At 47.6% G+C, this 24,262-nt stretch overlaps 1 protein-coding gene across 1 annotated transcript in view; it reads right to left on the bottom strand.

The window, feature by feature from the left end:
* LOC135876128 (SAM and SH3 domain-containing protein 1-like) overlaps window positions 1-10,569 on the bottom strand; it is an 873,117-nt gene extending 862,548 nt beyond the window's left edge. Inside the window, exon 1 of the mRNA XM_065401311.1 lies at window positions 10,081-10,569. Coding sequence (XP_065257383.1) covers window positions 10,081-10,569 — 489 coding nt within the window. The remainder of the gene's footprint in view (window positions 1-10,080) is intronic.
* Window positions 10,570-24,262: the final 13,693 nt, after the last annotated feature.

Genomic DNA, 24,262 nt, shown 5'->3' with positions numbered 1-24,262 from the left:
GGACCCTTCAAGCACCGCTCCGGCACCCGCCGCCGGCGGCAGCTGGAGCTGGACCTGCCGGCGGAACGACTGGATGTGACGGAGGGTGGGGTCCTTACAGCCCAACGAGAGAGGGTTTAGAATAGAAATGGGCTTCCCCATGGCGGAGAGGGCAGGCAACAGGGCGGCGTTGGGGAGGTAGGGCGGAACGGAGGTCAAGACCACCCGTACGCCCAGGTCCTCCAAGGGTTCCAAAGGAACAAACACGCCTCCCACCGCCAGGCCTCTTTCCACCGCCTCCTGCGCGGCGGCCTCCGATGCCAGGAAGAACACTGCCTTCCCATACATTTTGGAAGCCGCCACGATGGCCGTGGGCCCCACCACCCTCGCCAACGCCCGCACGTAGGTCTCGATATGGGGCGAGGCAGGCACAAGGTGGCAGCGGATGCCATGCCTCCTAGTTAGCGAGGGGAAGGGGCCCAGGTCGCCAGAGATGGGTCCGGAGGCAGCGGTCGGGGCGGAAGGTGCAGCGGTACGCGGAGGGGCGGCGGCCACCTGGGCGTACGCTCTGTGGGCTCGAGAGGAAACGCTCTCAGAGCCGGTGAAAGGGACGGCAGGAGAGGGAGGGGCCGCGGCCGATGTCGAGGCCGCGGCGGGGATCGCAGCCCCGCCCGCAGGAGGCTTGGTCCCACGGGCGGGGCCCTTGCCTTTCTTCCTCCCCTGGCCTTTCCTGCCGGTGGAAGAGGTAGCCGTGGTAGTGGCGTTGTCTAGGGCAGGGCCGGCCAAGGGGCCGGTCCCCGGGGCGGGCGGGGGCAACAGGGCAGAGGAAGAGAGCGGGGCAGGAGCAAGAACACGGGCAGGGGCAGGGGTGGTGGCGGGGGGAGGGGCAGGGAAAGAACCAGAAGTAGAGTCCCCCGCCATAACAACCTTCAGCTGCAAACGGGGCGGGAAAAAGGGGGGGAGAGGGGGGGGAGGGGCCTAACCACACCCTCCTAGAAAGCTACAGAGAGGGGAGGAGGGCGCCTCTGGGAGAATGCCGGCTCCTCCGGCTACACTGTTGGGGGGGGGGGAAACTACAACAACAACATAAGGGGGCAAAAACAATGCAAAAAGGGGGGGGCGCAACGAAACAGAAACACGAGCGCGCGCGGGGGGGAAAGGGGGGGGGGGAAAACAGAGCAGCGGCCCAGGAATATAAACAAATTCCCAGCCAACTGCAAAAACTTCAGCCAGCTGCAATTCAAGGACAAGGCCGAGAACACAGCCAGCAGGCTAGAAACCGTGGGGGGGGGGGGGAATGGGGGAAGGGGAGGGGGGGAAGGAGCACCAAAAGAACAAACCGAAGGGGCCGAAAAAAAGGGGGGGGGCGGGAGAAACGGGGGGCTACAGGGAGGGGACCCCCCCCAACTAAACGCAGCAGGGGGGGGGGGGGAAAGGTGCACCCACAGCGCTCGTGAAGCGGAGGTCCTGCCGCTCACTGCTGTAAACAAACAGTCCCGGACGGTGGAAGAGGGCGGGGGGGGCAAACAGCCCCGCCGAGGAACGAAGAGCAGGTCCAGGCGACACGCGGGACGGTGGAGGGGTTGTCGGCGGTGGGGGTGGTGGCAGATGGGGAACAGATGGACGAAAGGGGGGGGGGCACCGCGCCCCTCCCCGCGCCCCCTGCAATACAGGGGACGGGACAGAAGGATCCCAAGTCGACCTCAGAGTTTCTTGGCACGCGATGGCTCCCACTCCGAGGAATTACGAGCGGGAGGCTCAGTACCGTCCACACTCCACAGTCCGCTCCAGGGGACAGGATAAAAGGATCTCGAGCCGACCTCAGAGCGTCCTAGCACACGATGGCTTCCACTCCGAGGAATTACGAGCGAGAGGCTCAGTTCCGTCCACCCTCCGAACGCGACTGGAGGCAGCACCACCCCAGGAGCAAAGATGGCAAAGTCACTCAACAAAACACAGTTCTTAAGCAATCCCCTCCACAATCTCCCGAATCAGGAACCTAGTCTCCTCCGACTCCGCGACGGAGGCAGCGGCTCCCACACAGGAACAGCAGCGAGCGTCAGGCGTCCGGCCAGGCAAACAGGCAGGCAGGCAGGCAGGCAAACAAGCAAGCCAGCAAGCAGGTGGGCCCCCAGATGGTGTCGGTGTTGGTGTCGGGGGGGGCCGGTGCTTCTCCCTCCGGAGGCGAGGGGGGGGGGCAGGCCGGCAAGGCCCCCCCCTCCGCACTCACTCACTCACGCAGCAGCAGCAGCAGCAGCAAAGCCAGGGAGGGAAGGAGGGAGAATAGAGCAGGAGCTCTAGCACCAGGCGACCGATCCCTCCCTGTAGTGAGCCGGTGTGGCTCCCCTCCTGTCCTGAAGAGGGAGCCCCGGCGCAAACACCCAAGTGGGCGGAGCCACCGCCACCTGTCCCCGCCCCCCGGAAGTCAAGGGGCGGGACAGGAAGTATAAAGGCCAGCAGCCAGAGCTCAGTCAGGCGCCGGCCACCGCAGGGAGCAGACGTGCGGTCGGGAGCTCCCCGCCAGGATACCTCGGAAGCCCGAGGTGGAGGCCCTAGCTGGCCGGAGCTGCCCCGAGCCCATTACGAAGAGGAGCCGCCGGAGCCCGTCCGCTCCCGTCGCTGGGAGGCGCCCGTGGAACTCCCCCACAGCAACCCTGAAGGGGAGGCCCCGCCAGAATCCTTCCCGCCCTGTTGTTATCCGGAGGAACCGCCCGAGGATCAGTGGCCGGATTTCCCTACAGAGCTACCAGACCTGCCGCCAAGCCCCGGCCGAGAGGAGTCCCCACTGATGGACTGGACCGCAGCCGATGCCACAGACGAGGTAGGCCCTGAGGGGGAAAATGGAAGTAGCCCGGGGGTAGCCGACCCCAGTCAGGCTACAGAGGCCTATGAGCCCATGGCAGTGTGTTTCGGTCAGGATACCCCACTGACCGGCAGCGACACTAATCGCTGCTAGGGCCCCGGGCTGGGACACAGTGGAGTGGGTGGGCCTGTGTCCCCCCCTGCCACCCCTACACACGGGTGGCAGGCTTCCCCCTCACCCAACGCAGGTAGGAACCTGAGCCCCTTACCTGCCTAGGCTAATTGCCTGCTTGTGCTCCGCCCTGATCCAGGGCCAGAGCTCCTAAACTGCCTGTGTGCTCAGCCCCTGCTACAGAGGCCTGAGCTTATTGACTGCTTGTGCTCAGCCCCTGCTGCAGAGGGCCTGAGCTAAATTAACTATTGGTGCTCCGCCCTGACCCAGGGCCAGAGCTAAGGAACTACTGGTCTGCTCAGCCCCTGCTACAGAGGGCCTGAGCTTATTGACTGCTTGTGCTCAGCCCCTGCTCCAGAGGACCTGAGCTAAATTGACTATTTGTGCTCCGCCCTGCCTCCAAGGGCCAGAGCTTATAGACTGTGTGTGCTCAGCCCCTGCTGAAAAGGGCCCGAGCTTATTGACTGCTTGTGCTCAGCCCCTGCTCCAGAGGGCCTGAGCTAAATTGACTATCTGTGCTCCGCCCTGCCTCCAAGGGCCAGAGCTTATAGACTGTGTGTGCTCAGCCCCTGCTGAAAAGGGCCTGAGCTTATTGACTGCTTGTGCTCAGCCCCTGCTCCAGAGGGCCTGAGCTAAATTGACTATCTGTGCTCCGCCCTGCCTCCAAGGGCCAGAGCTTATTGACTGCTTGTGCTCAGCCCCTGCTACCGAGGGCCTGAGCTAGATTGACTGTTTGTGCTCAGCCCTGCATCCAAGGGCCTGAGCTTAGTGACTGCCTGCCTGCCCAGCCCCTGTTCCAGAGGGCCTGGGTTCTTGACTGTGGTTTCCTCAGCCCCCTGGACCAGAGGGGCTGAGTCCTGAGCTAACGGACTATTTAATTCGTGCAGTAGGGAGTCGGTGTGGCTCCCCTCCTGTCCTGAAGGGTCGAGCCCCGGCGCAAACCCTTTTACAGTCCCCACTTGTCTTTATATTGACAAAAGTGGTGACTCCCCTGTCCCATACCAAAGTAACTTTTTAGTAGCCATTAAGCAGAATTGTTCACAAACTTTAGGAGATTAGATATAGACTAACAAATCTGCTCTAGCACTACTACTTTGTAAAGAACAAATCGTGTCAAACCAATCTGATAGCTTTCTTTGATAGGATAACGATCCTTGTGGATAAGGGAGAAGCTGTGGATGTGGTATACCTAGACTTTAGTAAGGCATTTGATAGGGTCTCGCATGATATTCTTATCGATAAACTAGGCAAATACAATTTAGATGGGGCTACTGTAAGGTGGGTGCATAACTGGCTGGATAACCGTACTCAGAGAGTTGTTGTTAATGGTTCCCAATCCTGCTGGAAAGGCATAACAAGTGGGGTTCCACAGGGGTCTGTTTTGGGATCGGCTCTGTTCAATATCTTCATTAACGACTTAGATATTGGCATAGAAAGTACGCTTATTAAGTTTGCAGTGATACCAAACTGGGAGGGATTGCAACTGCTTTGGAGGACAGGGTCATAATTCAAAATGATCTGGACAAATTGGAGAAATGGTCTGAGGTAAACAGGATGAAGTTTAACAAAGACAAATGCAAAGTGCTCCACTTAGGAAGGAACAATCAGTTTCACACATACAGAATGGGAAGAGACTGTCTAGGAAGGAGTACGGCAGAAAGGGATCTAGGGGTTATAGTTGACCACAAGCTAAATATGAGTCAACAGTGTGATGCTGTTGCAAAAAAAGCAAACGTGATTCTGGGATGCATTAACAGGTGTGTTATGAGCAAGACACGAGAAGTCATTCTTCCGCTCTACTCTGCGCTGGTTAGGCCTCAACTGGAGTATTGTGTCCAGTTCTGGGCACCGCATTTCAAGAAAGATGTGGAGAAATTGGAGAGGGTCCAGAGAAGAGCAACAAGAATGATTAAAGGTCTTGAGAACATGACCTATGAAGGAAGGCTGAAAGAATTGGGTTTGTTTAGTTTGGAAAAGAGAAGACTGAGAGGGGACATGATAGCATTTTTCAGGTATCTAAAAGGGTGTCATAAGGAGGAGGGAGAAAACTTGTTCACCTTAGTCTCTAAGGATAGAACAAGAAGCAATGGGCTTAAACTGCAGCAAGGGAGGTTTAGGTTGGACATTAGGAAAAAGTTCCTAACTGTCAGGGTGGTTAAACACTGGAATAAACTGCCTAAGGAGGTTGTGGAATCTCCATCTCTGGAGATATTTAAGAGTAGGTTAGATAAATGTCTATCAGGGATGGTCTAGACAGTATTTGGTCCTGCCATGAGGGCAGGGGACTGGACTCGATGACCTCTCGAGGTCCCTTCCAGTCCTAGAATCTATGAATCTACTCCTCAAACACAGTGTTGAAATAGTCTGGTTTGCACTGACATCACCAAAAGGGTTTAATGAAGCAAAGGTCCTATCTTCTTTATTTAATCTGATTTAGTTGTTGCTAGCACTCTTCCCTCTCCCCAGAGAAGATATTCGTCTCCCCTTCATCTCACTTATTCCTCAAAAAAGGACTTTGTACTTTTCCTTCCTGTCTTTCATAAGGCAGATTCCTTTCAGAGCCTGCTTCTGGTTCTTTGAGTCCTGTAAGGTAGGCAAGTTAAGTCAGTAACAAGCTTCATTTCATGAATCTGTAATGGATTCCAGGGCTTCAATTCATTAGGGCTCCTTTTCACTATTAGAGCCATCTCCCAATAGTTGCTTTGTATCACATGTAATTCCCTCATCAATCAGAACAAAAATAATTAAAAACTGCAGATGTGAATTCTGTGAAGAGAAAGATTTCTCAGAATTTATTTTTTAAACCAGTGACATGTTTTCACACAAATCAACTGCCCTACTTGGCAGCTACTCCATACATGGAAACCCCCATTGATCTCAGTGAGGTTTCTATGTATAAAGCAGCTGCAGGATTGGGCCCCAACTGTAAACTAGAAATCCACCACCTCTTTAAGAATCTCACTGATACTTGTGACTTCTGAACGTGATCAGTCAGATATAGGGGACTTAAAAATAAAATAGGTAGCCTTCAAAATTCAAGAGCATTATTAGCAAGAGCAAAAATTTTACTTCTATGAAGTTTTCCTCAGTTAGTTTATCTCTGAAAAATAAAGAAATAATTAGAAAAAGTGCTTCCTTGCTCTAACTCCCATGTAAATCCACAATATGGTTAGTGATAGACCTGAATGTCTGAAATCACCCTAGGCAGATGGCTTGAATTCAAAATTCATTCTTCTTAAAGCAAGTCATATTAAATTATGTCAAGTAGTCATGACTGCTACTTTTAATTTGAGGCTAATTTTGTTTGTTCAGATTCAAAAGAAATACCATCCAGATTCTTTATCTCTACTGATGTGCAGATACATACTTCACCTGAAACACAAAAACAAAAATATCACAAGTGATGGCTTTACAGTCCCTCATCCCTACATTGCCATATAAGATATATATTCAATTTGGGTCTTCCAAGTCCACAGTTCACTAAAAAAGCTAAAGGACACAAACTAGAGGTGGTGGTAGTGTTTCCAGTTCCCAGAGACATTTAAAAATAAAATCCTATAAAACAGCCTGCATAAAATTTAATGTTTGAGGTCCTCCTAAAACATTTTTAATGGAAGCAGTAGGTATTCTCAGGAAACAAATAGAAATCCAAAAAATAAATATATTCTTATATAGCATTTTTCATCCACAGATGACAAAACACTTAGGAAAGGTAAGTATATTTTATCCTCCATTTACAATTGGGTAAACCAAGAGGAAGTGACTCGCACAATGTCACATAGCAGAACAATGGGAGAGCTGTGAAGAGACCTCAAATTGCCTGATGGCCAGTGCCCTACCCACCAGGTCATATTTACTCTTAGATTGACACACCTTTTGATGAATATATGCAATAAATAAGCAGTAAACCTTGAAAAGTTGTGTTTTATTACTCATTCAGCAAAATGTATGCTTAGCTTAGAAGATGATACTTGCAATTTCTTCTGAAATGCAGACTGTATATATCATCTACAAAAAATATAGCACAAATTTTGCTAAAGGCACATCAGATTTTCTTCTTCTAAAGTAATAAACTTCCAAAAAAAATTACTGCTGTCATACTAAGTCCATTTTCCACATTAGCTATGATGCAGCATGTTATTTTCTGATATTCAATGGGTGTTGTTCAGAGTAATACACCACAACGTGATTTTTTTCAAATGGCTCAAAGGGAATAGTGAAGACTGATTGTATTAATGGATGACACTTGGAACATGTTGAATAACATACACTTAAATCATGCCAACTCTATACTTTCTTTTAACATTATATGATATGAACTGGTTCATGAAGAGGATTTATAAAACCAAGAGGTTTTTCTAGTCTAAAAATATCATTCAAGAGTAAATAAGTTGGGAGACAAGCTGACGTAAATCTAGGAAATTTAAACTTAAGGCTGTCACTCTGTTCATCACCTACCCCTTTATACTTCAGTATGTTGCATTTGAGGCTAAAACCCTACCAACTTAATCATACAACTATACAAGTATTCCCATTAAAGTCAATGATACTACTTGCACAAGGTGAGCAGGGTTTGGTCTCAAGTAGTTAACCTGCACCCCATCACACATAAATAAAGAGAGAGTGAAAGAAGAAACAGCAACCATTGATTTGAAATTCCTTGATGCTGTGTGTGTGTTAGTATCTTAGTATTTTAATGTTCCAACAACACAGATATAGTAAAAGCTCTATTTGTAAGAAATGGGCCACATAATATGAAGATAGAACATTGGGAAAATGTTGTCTGCTTGTAAAGATCAAATATAATCGCGGAAATGGACAGCATGCAGCTCCAGTGAAACTTTCTGTGACAACTATTTAAAAGTTCTAGATTCAAGTGAAGGATTAAGAAAAAGAGACAGACAGAAAGACAGACAGAGAGAGAGAGAGAGAGAGACACCGACCTTTGATAGCAGTTTAGAAAACAAGAAGAGTCAGGCAAATCATAATTTGTGAGAGAAAACTCACTCTCATCCCAAATTACAGTTAATAAGTTTTCAGAAGATGATGTATTTACACACGATACAAGAATTCATATAGGCTTTGCCATGTCAGATCATGCCATTGGTCCATCAAATTTGATATGCTGCCTCAAGGAGCGGCCAATACCTGATGTTTCAGAAGAAGGTGAATAAAAATAAGCCACCACCACAATAGAGCTAGCCAACTGTTCAATACTATAGATGGGAAAAACAAGGAGAGGCCTTCCTTCCAGACCCCAGCAAGTGATCAATTTAAGTCCTGAAGCTTAAGATCCTTTCAGTCTTAGCATGAATAACTGCAACTTAATGGTCATAAAGTCATCCTTTTACACTTCAGAATACCAAGTTTCCTTTCTAGTAACTCTTCTTTCCAGTCTAGTTTTAGCAATCTCCATTCATCTGTAAATTGTGACACATCTCTGATCACCGTGAAAACTGTGGCTGTAACCTGCTCAAGTTCCTTGAAAAAGTTAAAATATTAAAGGAAGGTGAGTTGGAGCCTTTCAATTTCAACTAAATTTTACTATGAGGTGACCCAGTCTTGACACAGTTCTCCACATGAGGGTGTATACTGTTAGATATAGTATTACATTTTCTACTCCTTTTTAAATGTATCTAGACATCCTGTTCGCTTTTTAACTGGTTCTGCTGCATACCTGCCAAACATCTTCATTGAGCTATCTTTGACATCTGTGAAGTCTTTTCCACCCACAGAATACCACAAGCTCAGAGTCCATCAATGTATATGAGAAGTTTAGATTATTTTTAATCATGTGCATTAGCCTACACTTACCATAGTTGAGTCTCACTTAGCATCCTCATGTCCAATGCCCCAGTGGCAGTTACATTCATAGAGAGCTTCTTCACAATCCTTAATAGCTTTCACTAACCAAACCAATTTAGACTCTTCAGCAAGCTTCAACAACTAGCTGCCAGTTTTTTTTCCAATAAAGGCTTTTCAGAGGCACTGAGCACCCACAACTCTAACAGAAGTAAACGTGAATTGCAAGTGCTCAGTATTTCTGAAAATCAGAACCGAAATCATTAAATAAGATATTTACTAGCACTGGTCCAAAAACATTCCCCGAGGCACTCACCACTGACCTTTCTCTTAACTGTGAAGTAAACATACACCACAACACTTAGATTAAAAAACTGGTTCAGTGAAAGAAAACAATGGAATGACCTTTCACTTAACTACATGAGTATTTATTTTTCTTATCATATTTTCAGTACAGACTATCAAAGGCTTTATGCAATCCAAGTAATTTATATCTGCCAACTCACCTTCCGTTAATATTTTAACTTTTTCAAGGAACTTGAGTGGGTTACAGCCACAGTTTTCACAGAATGCGATTTCACCAAATTGGAATGTACTTTTCCAAGACCCGTACTTTTCTATCCTTTCAAATAGAGTTAGCCCCCTGTGCACAGACTAAATTACTCCTGGAATGGTTGATGAATAATCACACCACTCTCTAGTTAGCAAGAAAGTTAACAGAAGGAATTATTTTCTAGCATCCTTACACGGCGTTTTATAAAATATTAACCAACAGAAACGGACACCAAAAAATTAACTTCACCAATATGGATGATCCCTATAATTCCCATATATAATGGGGGAAAAAATAGAGGATAAAACTGGATTATGCCTATTTTTGAACTCAAGCCCCAAACTTTACTAGAGAACTAGTCTAGCCACTTTTACCACAGAGAATAAATAAATAAACCAAACCAAGATCTCAATACATCCCACCACAACAGCACCACAGAAACCTAAACTAAGCATTTGGATCCTGTTAGAACCAGCCAATTTTTGGCCCCACTGCTTTAAGTTCCTGTATTTAGGCAGTGAACAGGTTTATCCACTCCTATTGTACCCAGAAATCCCAACCACAAACGAAGGTAACTCAAGCAGATTTGGTACCTGGATCCAAACACAGTCAATCAATATTGGCACCTAACTCTCCAATTCCACTGCCTAAATACGGGGAATACGTTTAGCTCCTACAACAGTTTAAGACTCCTGACCCCGATGCACCCAAGCTGAGACGAATTACTGATGCAAGGGGTAGGGAGAAGGGAAAAGATACAGGATTCCCTTACCTTGTTGGAGTAAGGGGGCTTGCTCAGGTTGATCCCATCCCGGATGAGTTTATCCCTAATCATGATTTTAAGTTTCAGTTTTGGGTAAATCATCAGCTCCCTGCTGCGGGGCCCAAGTTTCTGGCTCCTGGGGGTCCCCTGGTTCCCCTGACGATGGCGAGGGCTAGGCTCCCTCCAAGCCTTAGCCTCATACTGCTCCACCAGGTGGCTAGTGTAGATCTCTGGGGAGGGAGAGGGCGAGCCCTGCTGCTGCTGAGGCTCCAAGGTGAAATAGAGACCAGCAGCGGTCTCGTCCTCCTCTTTCAACCTCATCACTGCTTCAAGAATTCGGCGCCTGTGGTGGGGCACCAACACCCCAATGGCATCCAGGTCCGGGTCCCCTATTTGCTTGCAAACCTCCAGGTCATCATAGCCATTATCTACGAAGGACTCCGCATACTGGGAAAGCTGCAGGGTCTTCAGCCACTCATAGACTATGTTGGTGCACATGTTAGCTGCAAAATAATAACTGCAACTTTTAACACCGAAGCCAGGCTCCCCTTTCCTTCTCTTGCAAAACAAGCAACCAGCAGACCAAAATCTGCGATCAAATTAAAAGAGCAACATGCACAAGTCAAGGTCTGGAAACCAACATCCCCCCGGAACAAAACAAATCTCCAAAGAAGCAGCAGCCGCAAATCGCAGGCGCTGCTGAACGAATCCTCTTATTCCTTCTTCTCTCCTACAACCAAGCAGAGGAGCCTGTGTCAGTGGAGAACAGAGACTTGGGTTGGAGAAAGGGGAGATTCGTAAGGGCGCACCCCCTAAAATCCCGGGTCACGGCAGACATACACTCTCTGTTGGAAGTAATTTGCTGTCACTGTGTTTTCTCCGCCTCCTCCTGATTTTAGTTTCCTTTTTCCTTCATTCCCATCTTCCTTTTTTTCTGTTGCATGACGCGTCTCTGTTTACTATGTGCTTTTTTGTTTAACGTAGTAAATACCCTGTTGACTTGAGGAAGAGTACGATCCTGCACGCTCGCCCAGCAGCGTGTGTCTGTGCAAGGCTTCCTACTAGCTCGCTCTTCAGGGCGTGCAAATCGTTGCTTTTCTTTTTCAAAAGACTCCTCTCGGATTGAAAAATAATCCCGGTCACTTCCCCGAGTTACTTTCCCCGCTTCTCCTTCACCTCTGCGAGGATGGCCAAGACGCGTCGCTAGCGCAAGCCCAGAAATTCAACAGTTTTCCACCCTCCCTCTCCTCCTTTAATCCCACCTTCCCCGCGCAGTCCTGGGGAGGGGGAGTCTCTTCTTCAGCCCCCACGCTCACTCCACTCCCAACTTTCTCGTGCCTGGGATGGCACTGTGACGCCGGGTGGCTTGGGGAGCCGCGGAGGAGGCGAGGTTGCCGGGCGCCAGAAAGGCAGGAGTCGGCGAGGGAGCCGCACGCGGCGCTGCTGAGGGTTTGTTTGGGTGGCGAAGGCGGCCCGCCAGCCCGGTGCATTCACGAGCGGCGGCCGCTACAATTTGTCTTCGCGGTGGATGAGCTGAGCTGCAGCAGGTTACTCGCCTCACCCCGCTGTCTTCTTGTTTCTAACGGGTTTTGTTTTCCCCGTGTGTGAGAGAGACACCCGCTGTGCTGCTCCGATACCGCCCTTCGGGCTCGTCTCCCTCCCCAGCCCGGAGCTCTCTGAAGCAAGGGGAGCAGATTTCCTCTCTACCTCGGGCACTCAGAGGGGTTTTCGCCCCCTCCTACCACTGGCTGTTGCCGGCCCTCTCTTCTCCCCCCCCCCCCTTCCCCGTCTGTCTGCGCCCCCCTCGCTCCAAACCAGCCCCAACTTCCAAGCCCTGGAGCAAACCCGCCTGAGGCAGTGACCCAGTCAGCTGCGCCGCCGGGCTCCTCCAGCGACAGGAGCCAAGGGCCCGGGACTGCCGGAACAGAGGCGGGGCCGGAGAGGGACAGCGGGGTAGGTCATCCACGCGTTTGCATGGTAGCAGCAACAGCCCCAGCTGGAAACATGCAGCGCCCTGCGTGGGCTCTGGGTGCTGCTGCGGGCGGGGAAGGGAGAAGGGTGCTAAGGGGTTGACGGGCTGCAGCTGGGAAAATGTCTCCCCGGCTCGCAGGAGTTTGGGCGTCTGTTGGAGCCCCAAACTTGATCCCCGGGCTTGGAAGAAAAAACACGTTGAGATCTGTGCAAGGCAGAGAAGCGGCAGCGCTAGGGTCCCCAGTTGGTCTTGCTGCTGCTCCCCTCTCTTTCCTGTTCCCCCCTTCTCCCGAGAGCAGCGGCTACCGGCAGGAATTAGAAGCCGAGGTGAAGCCGTGACACTATCATTGTCTGCTGGTGGGTTTGGTTCTCTTTGCACCCGGGAAGCAGCTGCAGAGGGATGCTCACGGGTGGGTGGGGAGTTTTTGGAGGAGTCTGTAAACTTTCCTCTAGGAATTTGGGGGTAGGGGAGAGGAAAGTCCCCAGGCTTCAGCCGCCTCTCGCGCTCTCCCCCGCCAGCGGGTGTCTGGCAATGGGCGCTGGGAAGCCGGCCTGCTACTTCAGTCTGTTTCTCTCAGGGTCTTCCCCAGCGCTTCTCCAGCGCTCTCCAACTCTGGACCGGCAGCGCCCTCTCAAGCCCTCTGGTGTAAATGCAGCCCAGAGCTGTCCCCAAACCACTCTAGCTACCTCCCTTCCCCCACCGCACACCCAGTGCTGACACCTAGTACCCCTCCAGCCCGTCACTCTCGCAGCCCAGTGCTGGGGCTTTCGGCAAGTCTCCCCTGCCTAGGGCTGGGTTCTGCCCTTAGATAGACCAAGCCAGCAGTGCGTTTAAGGGCTCTTCGTGGGGGGGGGGGAGCGGTTTAGAGCTAGAAGGACACGCACATAGTGATTTCCAGTGTCAGAGGGGTAGCCGCAGGGCCGGCTCCAGGCACCAGCTTGCCAAGCAGGTGCTTGGGGTGGCCACTCTGGAGGGGGGCGGCATGTCCAGCTGTTCAGCGGCAATTCGGCGGACGGTCCCTCACTCCCGCTCGGAGCGAAGGACCTCCCGCCGAATTGCCGCCGCAGATTGCGATTTTTTTTTTTTTTGCGCCGCTTGGGGCGGCAAAAACCCTGGAGCCGGCCCCGGGTAGCCGTGTTAGTCTGGATCTGTAAAAAGCAACAGAGTGTCCTGTGGCGCCTTTAAAACTAACAGATGTATTGGAGCATAAGCTTTCGTGTGTGAATGCCCACTTTGTCGGCATGCTCCAATACATCTGTTAGTCTTAAAGGTGCCACAGGACGCTGTTGCTTTTTACAGTGGTTTCCAGATTGTCTAGGGCACAGCCAGGCACCGGGTATTTGCACTTGGCTACCCCCCTTGCAGAGAAAGGACGTGCAGCTGCGGATCGGCAGTGGGGCAAAAATTTACTGAGTCTTGTGAAAGTCTTCTGTACTTGAAGGGCTCGGGAAGACCCAGCATGAATCGAGCAATAGATTATTTCTATTAGGTGTCTAGTATCAGGGGGTAGCCGTGTTAATCTGTATCTACAAAAACACCAAGGAGTCTGGTGGCACCTTAAAGACTAACAGATTTATTTGGGCATAAGCTTTCGTGGGTAAAAACCTCATCTGAAGAAGTGAGGTTTTTACCCACGAAAGCTTATGCTCCCAATACTTCTGTTAGTCTTTAAGGTGCCACCAGACTCCTTGTTGTTTTTGTAGGCATCTAGTAGTAACTCCGAATGGTGTCCGAATAGTTCTGTTTCTGTTGAGCTTTTGGGAACAGCTGTTTGGTTATGTAAGCACAGAAATGGGAGCTGTCCCTTTAACAATGGGCCAGGGCCCTCTGTCACACTGAGCCCTGTGTAAAAGGGGAGGGGTGTAGCCTGAAGCTCAGAGTACAAAAACTCAGCCTGTTTAAGCTTTTTTTTTTAAGTCACAACTGAGTTTAATGAAGCTTGTTCTTCAAAAGAGCAATGTTTCATTCTGGAAAGTGTAACACAAGTTTTCTGCAATGCCTTTATTCCAAGGCTCTGAGCTGATGGCAGCACACAACATTTCCAGTGCAAGGTAATTCAGGGTAGCCCAGTTTTTATGAGAGGTATTACATGTCAGAAAACTTTACAGAGCTACATAGTACAAACAATTGCAAACCTACCAAGGTACAGATGGCACAAAGCAGCAGATCACAAATTTACTTACAGCAAAAGATGACTGGAGAGAAGCCAGCATTCATTCCCTCCCACAGCATTTCTGATTTCCCTCCCTGTCCCTTCTCCCAGCATGTTAGGTTTCCCTTACCTTTCAGAAGCAGGGGAAAGGGAAGCACACACAAGATTTTAAACCTCCTGCCCAGGCCTGGGAAAGGGGTTTCAGCAGCATGATCTTCTCTTCTCAGACAAGGAGGGTGGGGTGGACTGGAAGAGCCAGAGCAGTTGCAGAACCAACAGGGAGGTGCTGCTTCTCAGACAACTGTAGCACTCCAGCCTTAGAGCAGGAAGGAGGAGAACACCAGCTCTTCCAGGTGCAAAGGGACCAGGTTGTCCAATGGTATGTTCAGCATTTCTGTTTGTCTGCCCTTTCTCAAGAGCGTTTTTGTTATATGGCAATACGGACAAGAGTGTAGGGAGTAGCCAGAATGAAAAAGTCACAGGCTGTTCAGTTTTCCACTCCCAGCAGGTATGCTCATGCCACATGAGGAGAAAAAGATCTCCCTTACTTCCTCCTGCCCACCATTCCCCTAGAAAGAGAGAATGAAGTAGATATCCCATAGGCTTGTGCTGTCCCCATTCTCTGAGAAGATAAATAACCACTGAAGATTCTAGAGTGGGAGGGAGGGAGGAAGGAAAAGAAAACAGGTCTGTTAGCCTCCTTCGAACAAAGACAACTACAGGTAGTGGGAATCTTTTGAGGGAGTCATCAGTAGAATGCAGGGGAAGGCAGGCTTCCATAGGTTTAAAATTCTGCCTGCTTATCTGAATCTCCAACCTTCAGAAGCCATAATAGTTAAGATAGTCACATTAACAATCCATATTCATTAGGGTTCTCATTTAAAAAAAACAAACAAACCTCAGTTTCAAAGGGCCTTAGAACCGCCCAGACAAGATGGCATTTTGGAGAACTGTCTATGGATAAAAAAATGGTAAATGTTTCCACCTGTGCAATGCAGTACATGCTATACAGATGGGATTTTTAAATGCACTCAGCTTGGCTTAATGGCTCCCATTGAAGTCAATTGTAAAATTCTCACCAATGTCACTGGGAGCAGAGTTAGGTCAATAAGCACATCTGAAAATCCTACCCGCTAATTGCTTTTGCCAGTTTAAGTCCAAACCTTAAATTTACTTTGAGCCATTTGAGGCTATATGGATGTTTAGCATATATGATATAAATGGCACTTGTGTGGCTCTGCTGTTGTGTGCTATATAACCTCACATCACAAAGACATCTCACTTCCTGAGATCAGAGCAGATTCTGATGTACCCTGAGATCTTGATCCTGCAAACACTTGAGCACATGCTTAACTTCACTACTTTCAGTAGTCCCATTGATTTCAATGGGACTAGGCATAGTAGTAAAATTAAGCAAATGTATAAGTGTTTCAGGATCAGGGCTTTAGTGTAGTAGTCAAAGGATTAATATAGTCATATGGCTAGATGCAATTTTTAGGAATTAAATACAAATTTTTCACATTAATTTCAATATCTATCTATCTATGCTATGGGTCAAATTTTACTTTTAAGTAATATAATATATATATTACTTCAGCTCTGCATATACCACAAGGGCAGAATTTGGCCTCACATCTAGGGCCTTTCCAAATAACAAATTAGAAATGAGTTGAGATTTAAGAGCAGGCACATCTGCATGTTTTATACAATTCCCAGGATGCACAACAGAAAGAGGGCACAATGAGTCAAAAGGCTGATAGGTTCAAGCTACACTCTTTCCATCCTGGCTCCCTCAACCCAATTTAAAAACTACACATGGCATGCAGATAACTTAGTCCAGTAAAAAGGAGGATTATACCAGTGCACAACATGTGGAATGGGTGCCTTTGTTTCTGACATTGCCAATGGAGGCAGGAACCAGAAGCTGAACATCTATGAGAGTGCTAGAGATAGCTCATCCTGGAAGGGAGATAGAAAGAAAACAATAATACCACCTAATTTTTATAAATAAAAGAGAACAAAGGGGCCTCTCCCCTTATGGTGCTCAACAGGAATTTCAGAAAGGGAATTGAGAGCATTCTCTCTGATCAGAGGGTGACTGAAGCAGCAGTTTGATATGAACCCCATGAGAACCAGGTAGACAGAGGAAAATTGCATATTTGGAGTCTTCTAGTGGGTTCTTCATGTGTGCAGATTGTGGGAACAAACTTTCACTCCTATATTACAGACAGCTCAGTGATTTTGACAAGCGTCTTCATGTTTGAGGGCATAAAATTAGAATCCAGCCCAAGGACAGAGAGCTCACAATCCAGAATTGTATACATACTTAAATACTTACATAGGAACTGATTCTGCAAACATTAATACATATGTTTAACTTTATACTGTGAATAGCCTAAAATCAATAGAGCTACTCACAGTAGTTAAGTATGTGTGTAAGTGTTTGCACTATCAGGACCATAAAGCTTGCATATTTTATCTATAATTGAATAAAAAGATTATTCTACTGAATGTTTGTAGGTTGATTGATAGCTTATTATATTTATTTTTTAAGTTTGTAGGGAAAATTTCAACTTTATTCTTCAAATCTTCATTAGGTCATGAAGGTGGGAAAATTAATTGGAATTTGTGCTGGAAATTCTAGTAATCTTTTAGGTGATGTACTAGGTTCCAAAACCTGCACATGTCTGGCTAGGCCTGTTGTAGATAGCAAGTACTTAATATTCACCGTTAAAGCAATAACTGAGTTTTTAAACCTATAAACAAGTTGGTACCAAACAGGAGGGTCCAGATTCTCCACTGCAAGATATGTGTAGCCATAGAAGAGTCAATGGAAGTTATTAATATTCTGTGCCAGGAGAATCTGGCCCCAAAATTAGGGTGGAAGGAAAACAAAATGCAACGTCTTAAATTATTTTCTTACTATTTTTTTCTGTAAGCTGTGCTTTTTTGAAAACTGCCAGAGTGGAGGCAATTCTTGGCCAGTCTCACCATGTCAGGCTCTATTATTGATATAATGCAATATACTATGATTGATGTTGTCAGAAAGGATGTTTCAAAGCAATGACAGGTTGGCTCAGAAAATGTAAAGGATGTAAAGCATTTATTTATATATACTTTAAACAGAAGTTCACTGTCTCGGTATACCAATAAGTGGCCAAGGGTTCATCCTGGCTGGACCCTTGGGGAAATTTCCAAACAGCATATCAGTCAATTTATTTCTGTTAAAGTGCATTATTTCAGATTGTTTTATAAGGGATAAGGGAGTTTGTTTATGGTGCTGTTTGAGAGACATGACAACACATTTTAAAATATATTTTTAATGTTAAGGATTTTTCTGTATTGTCACATATTTACCTCAATCTCGTCATAATTTTATGCCTGCTGTTGCTCCTTATAAGAGTGTGGATACAATCCTTATTGCCGTGAGAGAGGCATGTAATATCTGTTGGATCTCATCCAGTATGGATGGTGCAGGGAACATATTACGTGACTGGAAATGTCCTTTTCAGTGATGCAGGATGGGGTTGTCATGTTCTGGAATTTCCTCAAAACTATCTGTCCTGAAGGGTCCAGCCCTCTCCTGGAACACTCAGAGAAGTATAATGAGGTTTGTTTGCTCCTTTAAAGAGACAAAAGCACATTGCAATTTCTACTCCTGGGGGAATTCTGCGCCAAAGAAATAAAAATTCTGCACACAGTATGTGTCTGTAACAATCTAGACACATACACAAAAATTCCTCCAGGAGCAGAGAGTTAAAGAAACCCCTATGACAACCCAGCTCCCCCCAGAGCCCAGCCAGGGGGCCAGACACCCACAACCCCTCCCCAAGTTCAGCTGCAGGGGCCCCCCAGCCCAGACACCACCCCCCTCTCCCAAAGCCCAGCTGTGCGCGCGCCCCCCCCCACCCCGGACACCCACCCCCTGAGCTCAGACACTGCCCTCCTCCTCCCATCAGAGCCCAGCCGTGGTCCCCCCAGGCCAGACACCACCTCCCTCCCCCCCGCAGCTGTGGTCCCACCAGGCCAGACACCTGCCCTTTCCCCACCCCAAGCCCAGCCGTGCCTCCCCCCAGGCCAGACACCTGCACCCTCCCTCCCTGACCCCAGCCGTGCCTCCCACCAGGCCAGACACCTGCACCCTCCCTCCCTGAGCCCAGCTGTGAACTCTCTACTCCCCTCTTCCTCCCCACTCACCCACCCACCCCCGGCCTCCAGTGTCTTCTATGTGTGAGCTGGGCTCTGCCAGGTCCAGCGACTCCTGGTGGTAGCCAGCAGCACTGCAGCCCATTTCAGTCAGGGAAAGGAAATTATGCACAAAACCCATTAATTTCTGCATTGCGCAATGGCGCAGAATTCCCCCTGGAGTAAATTTCTTAACTTAATTGGAATAAATTCCATTCAAGCAGAGCACTGAATTAGTTTATTGTAAACATAAAACAAGTTTATTAACAAAAGCACATAAGCGATACCAAGAAGGTATAAAGTTTGAAAGGATTGCAAACAAAAGTAAAAATAAACTTTCTAAAGGCTAAGACCTACTTTAACCAGCTGCAGTCTTTCTTCATGGTAGTTTCCTTACTAATCTTCCATTCACAGAGACTTCAACCCCTTTAGCTGAAGAACTCATCTTTCTCGGCTTGCAAGAGCTCTAATCCCCTGTGTCTGTATAGTGCTGGGTGCCAAGATGGCTTCTCCTCTCTAATATCTTCCCAAACTCTTTGTATTGTCCCCAGACTCAGGATGACTGCATCCTGTTTTTCCCTTCCTGTGGTCTTCCCATCCACCTGCTGATCTGTATGTAAATTGGGCTTCCATTATGTTTGGTCATGCCTTGTTTCATTTCATTGAAGACCAGTAGATAGCTTCCTTCCCTCCTGTCTGGAAGAAAACCTGTATTTTCTGAATGGGTTGTCTTGAAACACTAAAAAAGTGACTTAATATTCACTTTGAGCAAAAAGACAGTGTTGATAGTGTGTACACTGCTGCAGTTTTTTTCTTTATTCCAAACGCTTTTCATCAAATTGAATGCTTATTCCACTGGGCCGTTGTTTCTGGTAAACACAGAGAAAATTCGACTATTTATTTTGTGGTAGAATCTAGGAATTCCAACTGAGGATCAGAGCTCTGTTCTGCTAGGTACTTTGTAAACTCTCTGGAATAGAGAGTTTCTGCAATCTAGTATTTCCACAAGAAATCATGTCAGAAGCATAATAGTTAAATAGCTCAACACAGTTTTCACTCACACAATTACCTGTGTTCACTTTCTGCTTATCTATCTTCTCGTATACAAACTTCTTCATGCTGGTCACTTCATCACAACCACAGATAGAGAGTACTCTATCAAGCTCACATTACAAACATATAAACAACAATCTTTCAGCAGCCTTCCATTTTTTTTTCCAGTGAGGAACAGAGTTTCAGTTAGAACACACACTCACCACATGATATGAATGAACGCATTATATGAAAGCACAGGAACAGGTCTTGAATAAACATGTTAAGATTGTCATTTCATGCTAGGCATTCTTAAAGAAGATGTTATATGGAAAAAAAAAAAAAAGACTGTCCTGATAAAACTGGAGGTATGGTTTCCTTCATTAGGTTATGCTGCCTGATCTAACAATTGTGGTGCTAAATCCCAACTCCCTTAATGGAGGGTGGGGATAATAGAGAAGCTGCCTCTTCCAGCGAGATGTCTCTTTCTGGCTCTTCAGACCTACAGAAATTAGCTTCTTGGTACTTTTAGGAGTATGACAGAACCTCTGTAAAATCAAAGGGTGAAATCCTGGTCCCAATGAAGTCAATGGAAAACCCTTCATTGATTTCAATTAGGAGTTAGGCACCTAGGGGCTTTAGAATATCTCATGAGGTGCCTATTTGCATCTTTAGGCACCTAAATACCTTTAAAAATCTGGCCCTTAACTTCTGCCCCTCCTACACTTGGGTACTAGACACAACTGCAGCTACTGCCAAAGAGAGGCCCTTCTCAGTTCCCCCTGAACATACGCTCTACTCCCCTCATCTATCTCCCCTAACTCTCCTTGCTCCACCCCACCCCCAGTCTGCTCTGTCTCCCACCCATATTTACCTGAACCACTGTGCCTCATTACTTACCCTTTTCATCACCTCCTGTCTGTCCCTTCATCCTCTTCCCTTTTGCTTTTTTCCCTCTCTAGCCCTACAGCTTCACCTCCCTGCTGATCATCCTCCCCTTGCTGTTCCATGACACCACCTCCACTTTATCCCCTCTCCGCTGTCATTGATTTTCCTCTAACCCCCATTTCTGAATTCCCATACACAAAAGCATTCAGTAGTGAATGGGATGAGCACCATCCCTGCAAGACTCTTTCTATCTTCCATAGCTCACCTGCTATACAATATATCTAATGTTTCTTGTCCCCCAACAGAGAGAGAGGAAATGCTAGCACGAACCACATATAGTAGCAACCAACAGGAAGAAGGTTGAGAATGTACATTCTGTGTCTTTGTCTGTCAAAAGTTTAGGCATCCTCTTTGCAAGAATGAGTCAAGGTGATTCTCCAAAGGAGTACCAGATAAAACTTCCTTCAGAGCAGTCAGTATTACTGATCAATTGCCCACAGGACTGAGCACAATGCATCTGTTAGCCCTGGAAGCAAAATATATTGGGCAGCTGGTGAGAAAGGGTGCCATATCAGTGGAGTTTGGCCCATTTATACCAGATTAGAAACTGGCTTCTGACCTTGAACTATCACCAGACCAGGTCAAAACAAAGGTATTTTAAAGCATGTTGTGTTTTTCTGAAAGCTCCTGTCCAAATAATCAACATTTTAAAGAATCAAATATTTCCCAAAATCCCCAGTAGAAGTTCCCATTTCAGAGAAGGAATGAGAAATAAATCATCCGTGACCTTACTGTCATGCTCTACCCTTTTCCAGCTCTACAATAGTTTGTCAGCCTTCCAGCTAGATCTCCCAAAAGACAGTGCTTCATGTCAGCTCTTGCCTTTCATGTGATCTTTTTCCAGTCACTGAGGCTCAGAGTAGGGGGAAGGAGTTAGCTGTTTTACATTTGCAAAGTTACTGTATATAAATGAGATGCTGCAGAACCAAACTCATTAATCCAAGTCTGGATCAAGGTTTGGGTTATACATGGCAATGAGAACCTGTTTTGATAATGATCTGAATCTGAACACCTTGAGTTTTCTGAAAGTTTAGATTCAAATCTGTATTTCAAGTTCCCAAGTTCAAAAGTGTTCAGCTCTAGAGCAAGGGTCTAGAAAGGTAAAGAAGTAGAAGACATTTTCCACCTGCTGGCAGTGCAAGAAAGGCAGCTGCAGGCAATCCTGCGAACTATGACAAATGTAAAAGGGTGTCTCCCTTTTGAGCACCCTCTCGTGACCTGGGGTCCGTTCTTGCCCTCCTCAATTAACTGTACACACTGGCTTCAAACACCCCTCCTTAGGTTCTGGAAGGGATTTAACAACACAGAAATTTAGAACTAAACTCCAAGTCCCAAAATAAAATCTACAATGTTCAAATCAGTTCCCTGCTATAGCAGTCCACTCCCAGCCCTTCCTAGCTGGAGCAACTACCCTGGTGTCTCAGTATCTTCACTGCAGGAGCCTCTCTCACTCTTCAGTCTCTCCCTTTTGACTCAGGTCAGCTGCAGCTTCAGGCTTCTGTCCTGCCTGGCACTAGGGTTGCCAGGCATCCGGTTTTCAACTGGAACACCTGGTTGAAAAGGAACCCAGGCAGCTCCTGTCGGCACCACCAACCAGGCTATTAAAAGTCCAGCTGGCAGCGCAGCAGGGGCCCAGGGCGAAGGCTAGATCCCTGCCCGCCCTAGCTCCGCGTGTCTCCCAGATGCGGCTGCCAGATCCCTGCAGCCCCTAGATGCATGAGTGGCCAGGGAGGCGCGCGTGCTGCCCCGTCCCCAGGGCCGCTCTGCAGCTCCCAATTGGCCGGGAACTGCAGGGGCAGTGCCTGTGGATGCGAGGGAAGCATGCAGAGCCTCTCTGGCAGCCCATGCATCTAGGGGCTGCAGGGACCTGGCGGCCATTTCCGGCGGTGTTTACCGTGGCTCCCGGGGGACCCCACATCCCAAACCTCATGCACCCAAACTCCCTCCTGGAGCCTGCCCACCAACCCCCTCCTGCACCCCAACCCCCTGCCCCAGCCTGGAGCCCCCTCCTGCACCCCAAACCCCTCAGCCCCCCTCCAAAGCATACACCCCCTCCTGTACTCCATACCCCTCAGCCCCAGCCCAGAGCCCCCTCCTGCAGCCCAAACTCCTCATCCCCAGTGCCACCCCAGAGCCCACACCCCAACCCCCTGCCCCAGCCCAGAGCCCCCTCCTGCACCCCAAACTCCTTATCCCTGGCCCCACCCCAGAGCCTGCACCCCCACCCCCTACCCCAGCCAAGTGAAAGTAGGTGAGGATGGGGGAAACATAAAAACGGCCATACTGGGTGAGACCAAAGATCCAGCTAGCCCAGTATCCTGTCTTTCAACAGGTTTCAGAGTAGCAGCCATGTTAGTCTGTATCCGCAAAAATAACAGGAGTACTTGTGGCACCTTAGAGACTAACAAATTTATTAGAGCATAAGCTTTCGTGGGCTACAACCCACTTCTTCGGATCCGAAGAAGTGGGTTGTAGCCCACGAAAGCTTATGCTCTAATAAATTTGTTAGTCTCTAAGGTGCCACAAGTACTCCTGTTATTTTTGTCTTTCAACAGTGGCCAATGCCAGGTTCCCCAGAGGGAATGAACAGAACAGGTAATCATCAAGCGATCCATCCCCTGTCACCCATTCCCAGCTTCTGGCAAACAGAGGCTGGGGACACCATCCCTGCCCATCCTGGCTAATAGCCATTGATGGACCTATCCTCCATGAACTTATCCAGTTCTTTTTTGAACCCTGTTATAGTCTTGGCCTTCGCAACATCCTCTGTCAAGGAGTTTCACAGGTTGACTGTGCATTGTGTGAAAAAATACTTCATTTTTTTTGTTTTATATCTGTTGCCTATTAATTTCATTTGGTGACCCCTAATTCTTGTGTTATGAGAAGGAGTAAATAAGAGAGGGGGATGGAGCAAGTGGGGGTAGGGGTGTTGGGTTTTGTTCCATTAGAAAGTTGGCAACCTGACCTCGCACCCCCACTCAAGCTCCTTACTCATTGTCAGACCTCTCCCTTATATCCCTATGCTTGGCCTGAGCTAGTCACATGTCCTTCTTGTCATGTGACCAAAATCATTCCAACCGGGGAGGTGAGCAGACCTTGTCACGGGTGGGATGAGGCCCATATCCCCTTGAAGCACCAGCCATCCTGTGACGGGGGGATTATCATCAATCAAAACAAATAGTTAATATATTTTTTTTAATGATGCAGTCCCACCAAATTTGGGAGATCTTTGCTTTACTTGGGTGGGGAGACCTGATGCCTTATGTTGCACTACCTCCTCAGATTTCATTACTGGGAAAGACTCGTAAGACATTCTGTAATGCAGTAGGGCTTCCTGCAATCAGTCCTAACAGCAATGGACTATAAAATGGCACAGGGCACAAAAGCTACAGTGTTGATATTGTTCTTGTACTTTTCAATGGAATCCCTATGAATATATCTGCTTCTTTTAATATTCAGCTATGCTAATGGTCCAAAGCTATTTGAGAATTGCAGTGTTCTGCATGCCACTGGAATAAATTGATTTCAGCATTATAAATTGGATTCTGTTTTGCTTGCATTAATTTTCTTCCCTACCTCAGAACTTGCGCTTCTCCATTTTTTTAAAAAGGGGAATCTAACACGCTAGCTAATTTATTTTCCTTGTTATGTTGCAGAACCTGCTTTTGCAAACTAATAGGCCCGGTCAGAAGCTGTTAGCCAACCATTGCAACTACATTTTGAGCAAGTCTTCAGATTTCAGCATAGTTTCTCTCTGAAAAGGCTGATTTATGTAGACGAATCAGTTGATTAACAGATATTTAGAAGTCTTACATTTCATTTGAGTGCAGAATTTTGGCCTTAAAGATTAAGGAGGGTAATGTAATTAATGCAAATCAACAGGGGTTTATGGAAAATAGATC

This window comes from Emys orbicularis, chromosome 3 (assembly GCF_028017835.1).
Source record: "Emys orbicularis isolate rEmyOrb1 chromosome 3, rEmyOrb1.hap1, whole genome shotgun sequence".
NCBI lineage: Eukaryota > Metazoa > Chordata > Testudines > Emydidae > Emys > Emys orbicularis.
This window is presented reverse-complemented; position numbering and strand designations above follow the sequence as displayed.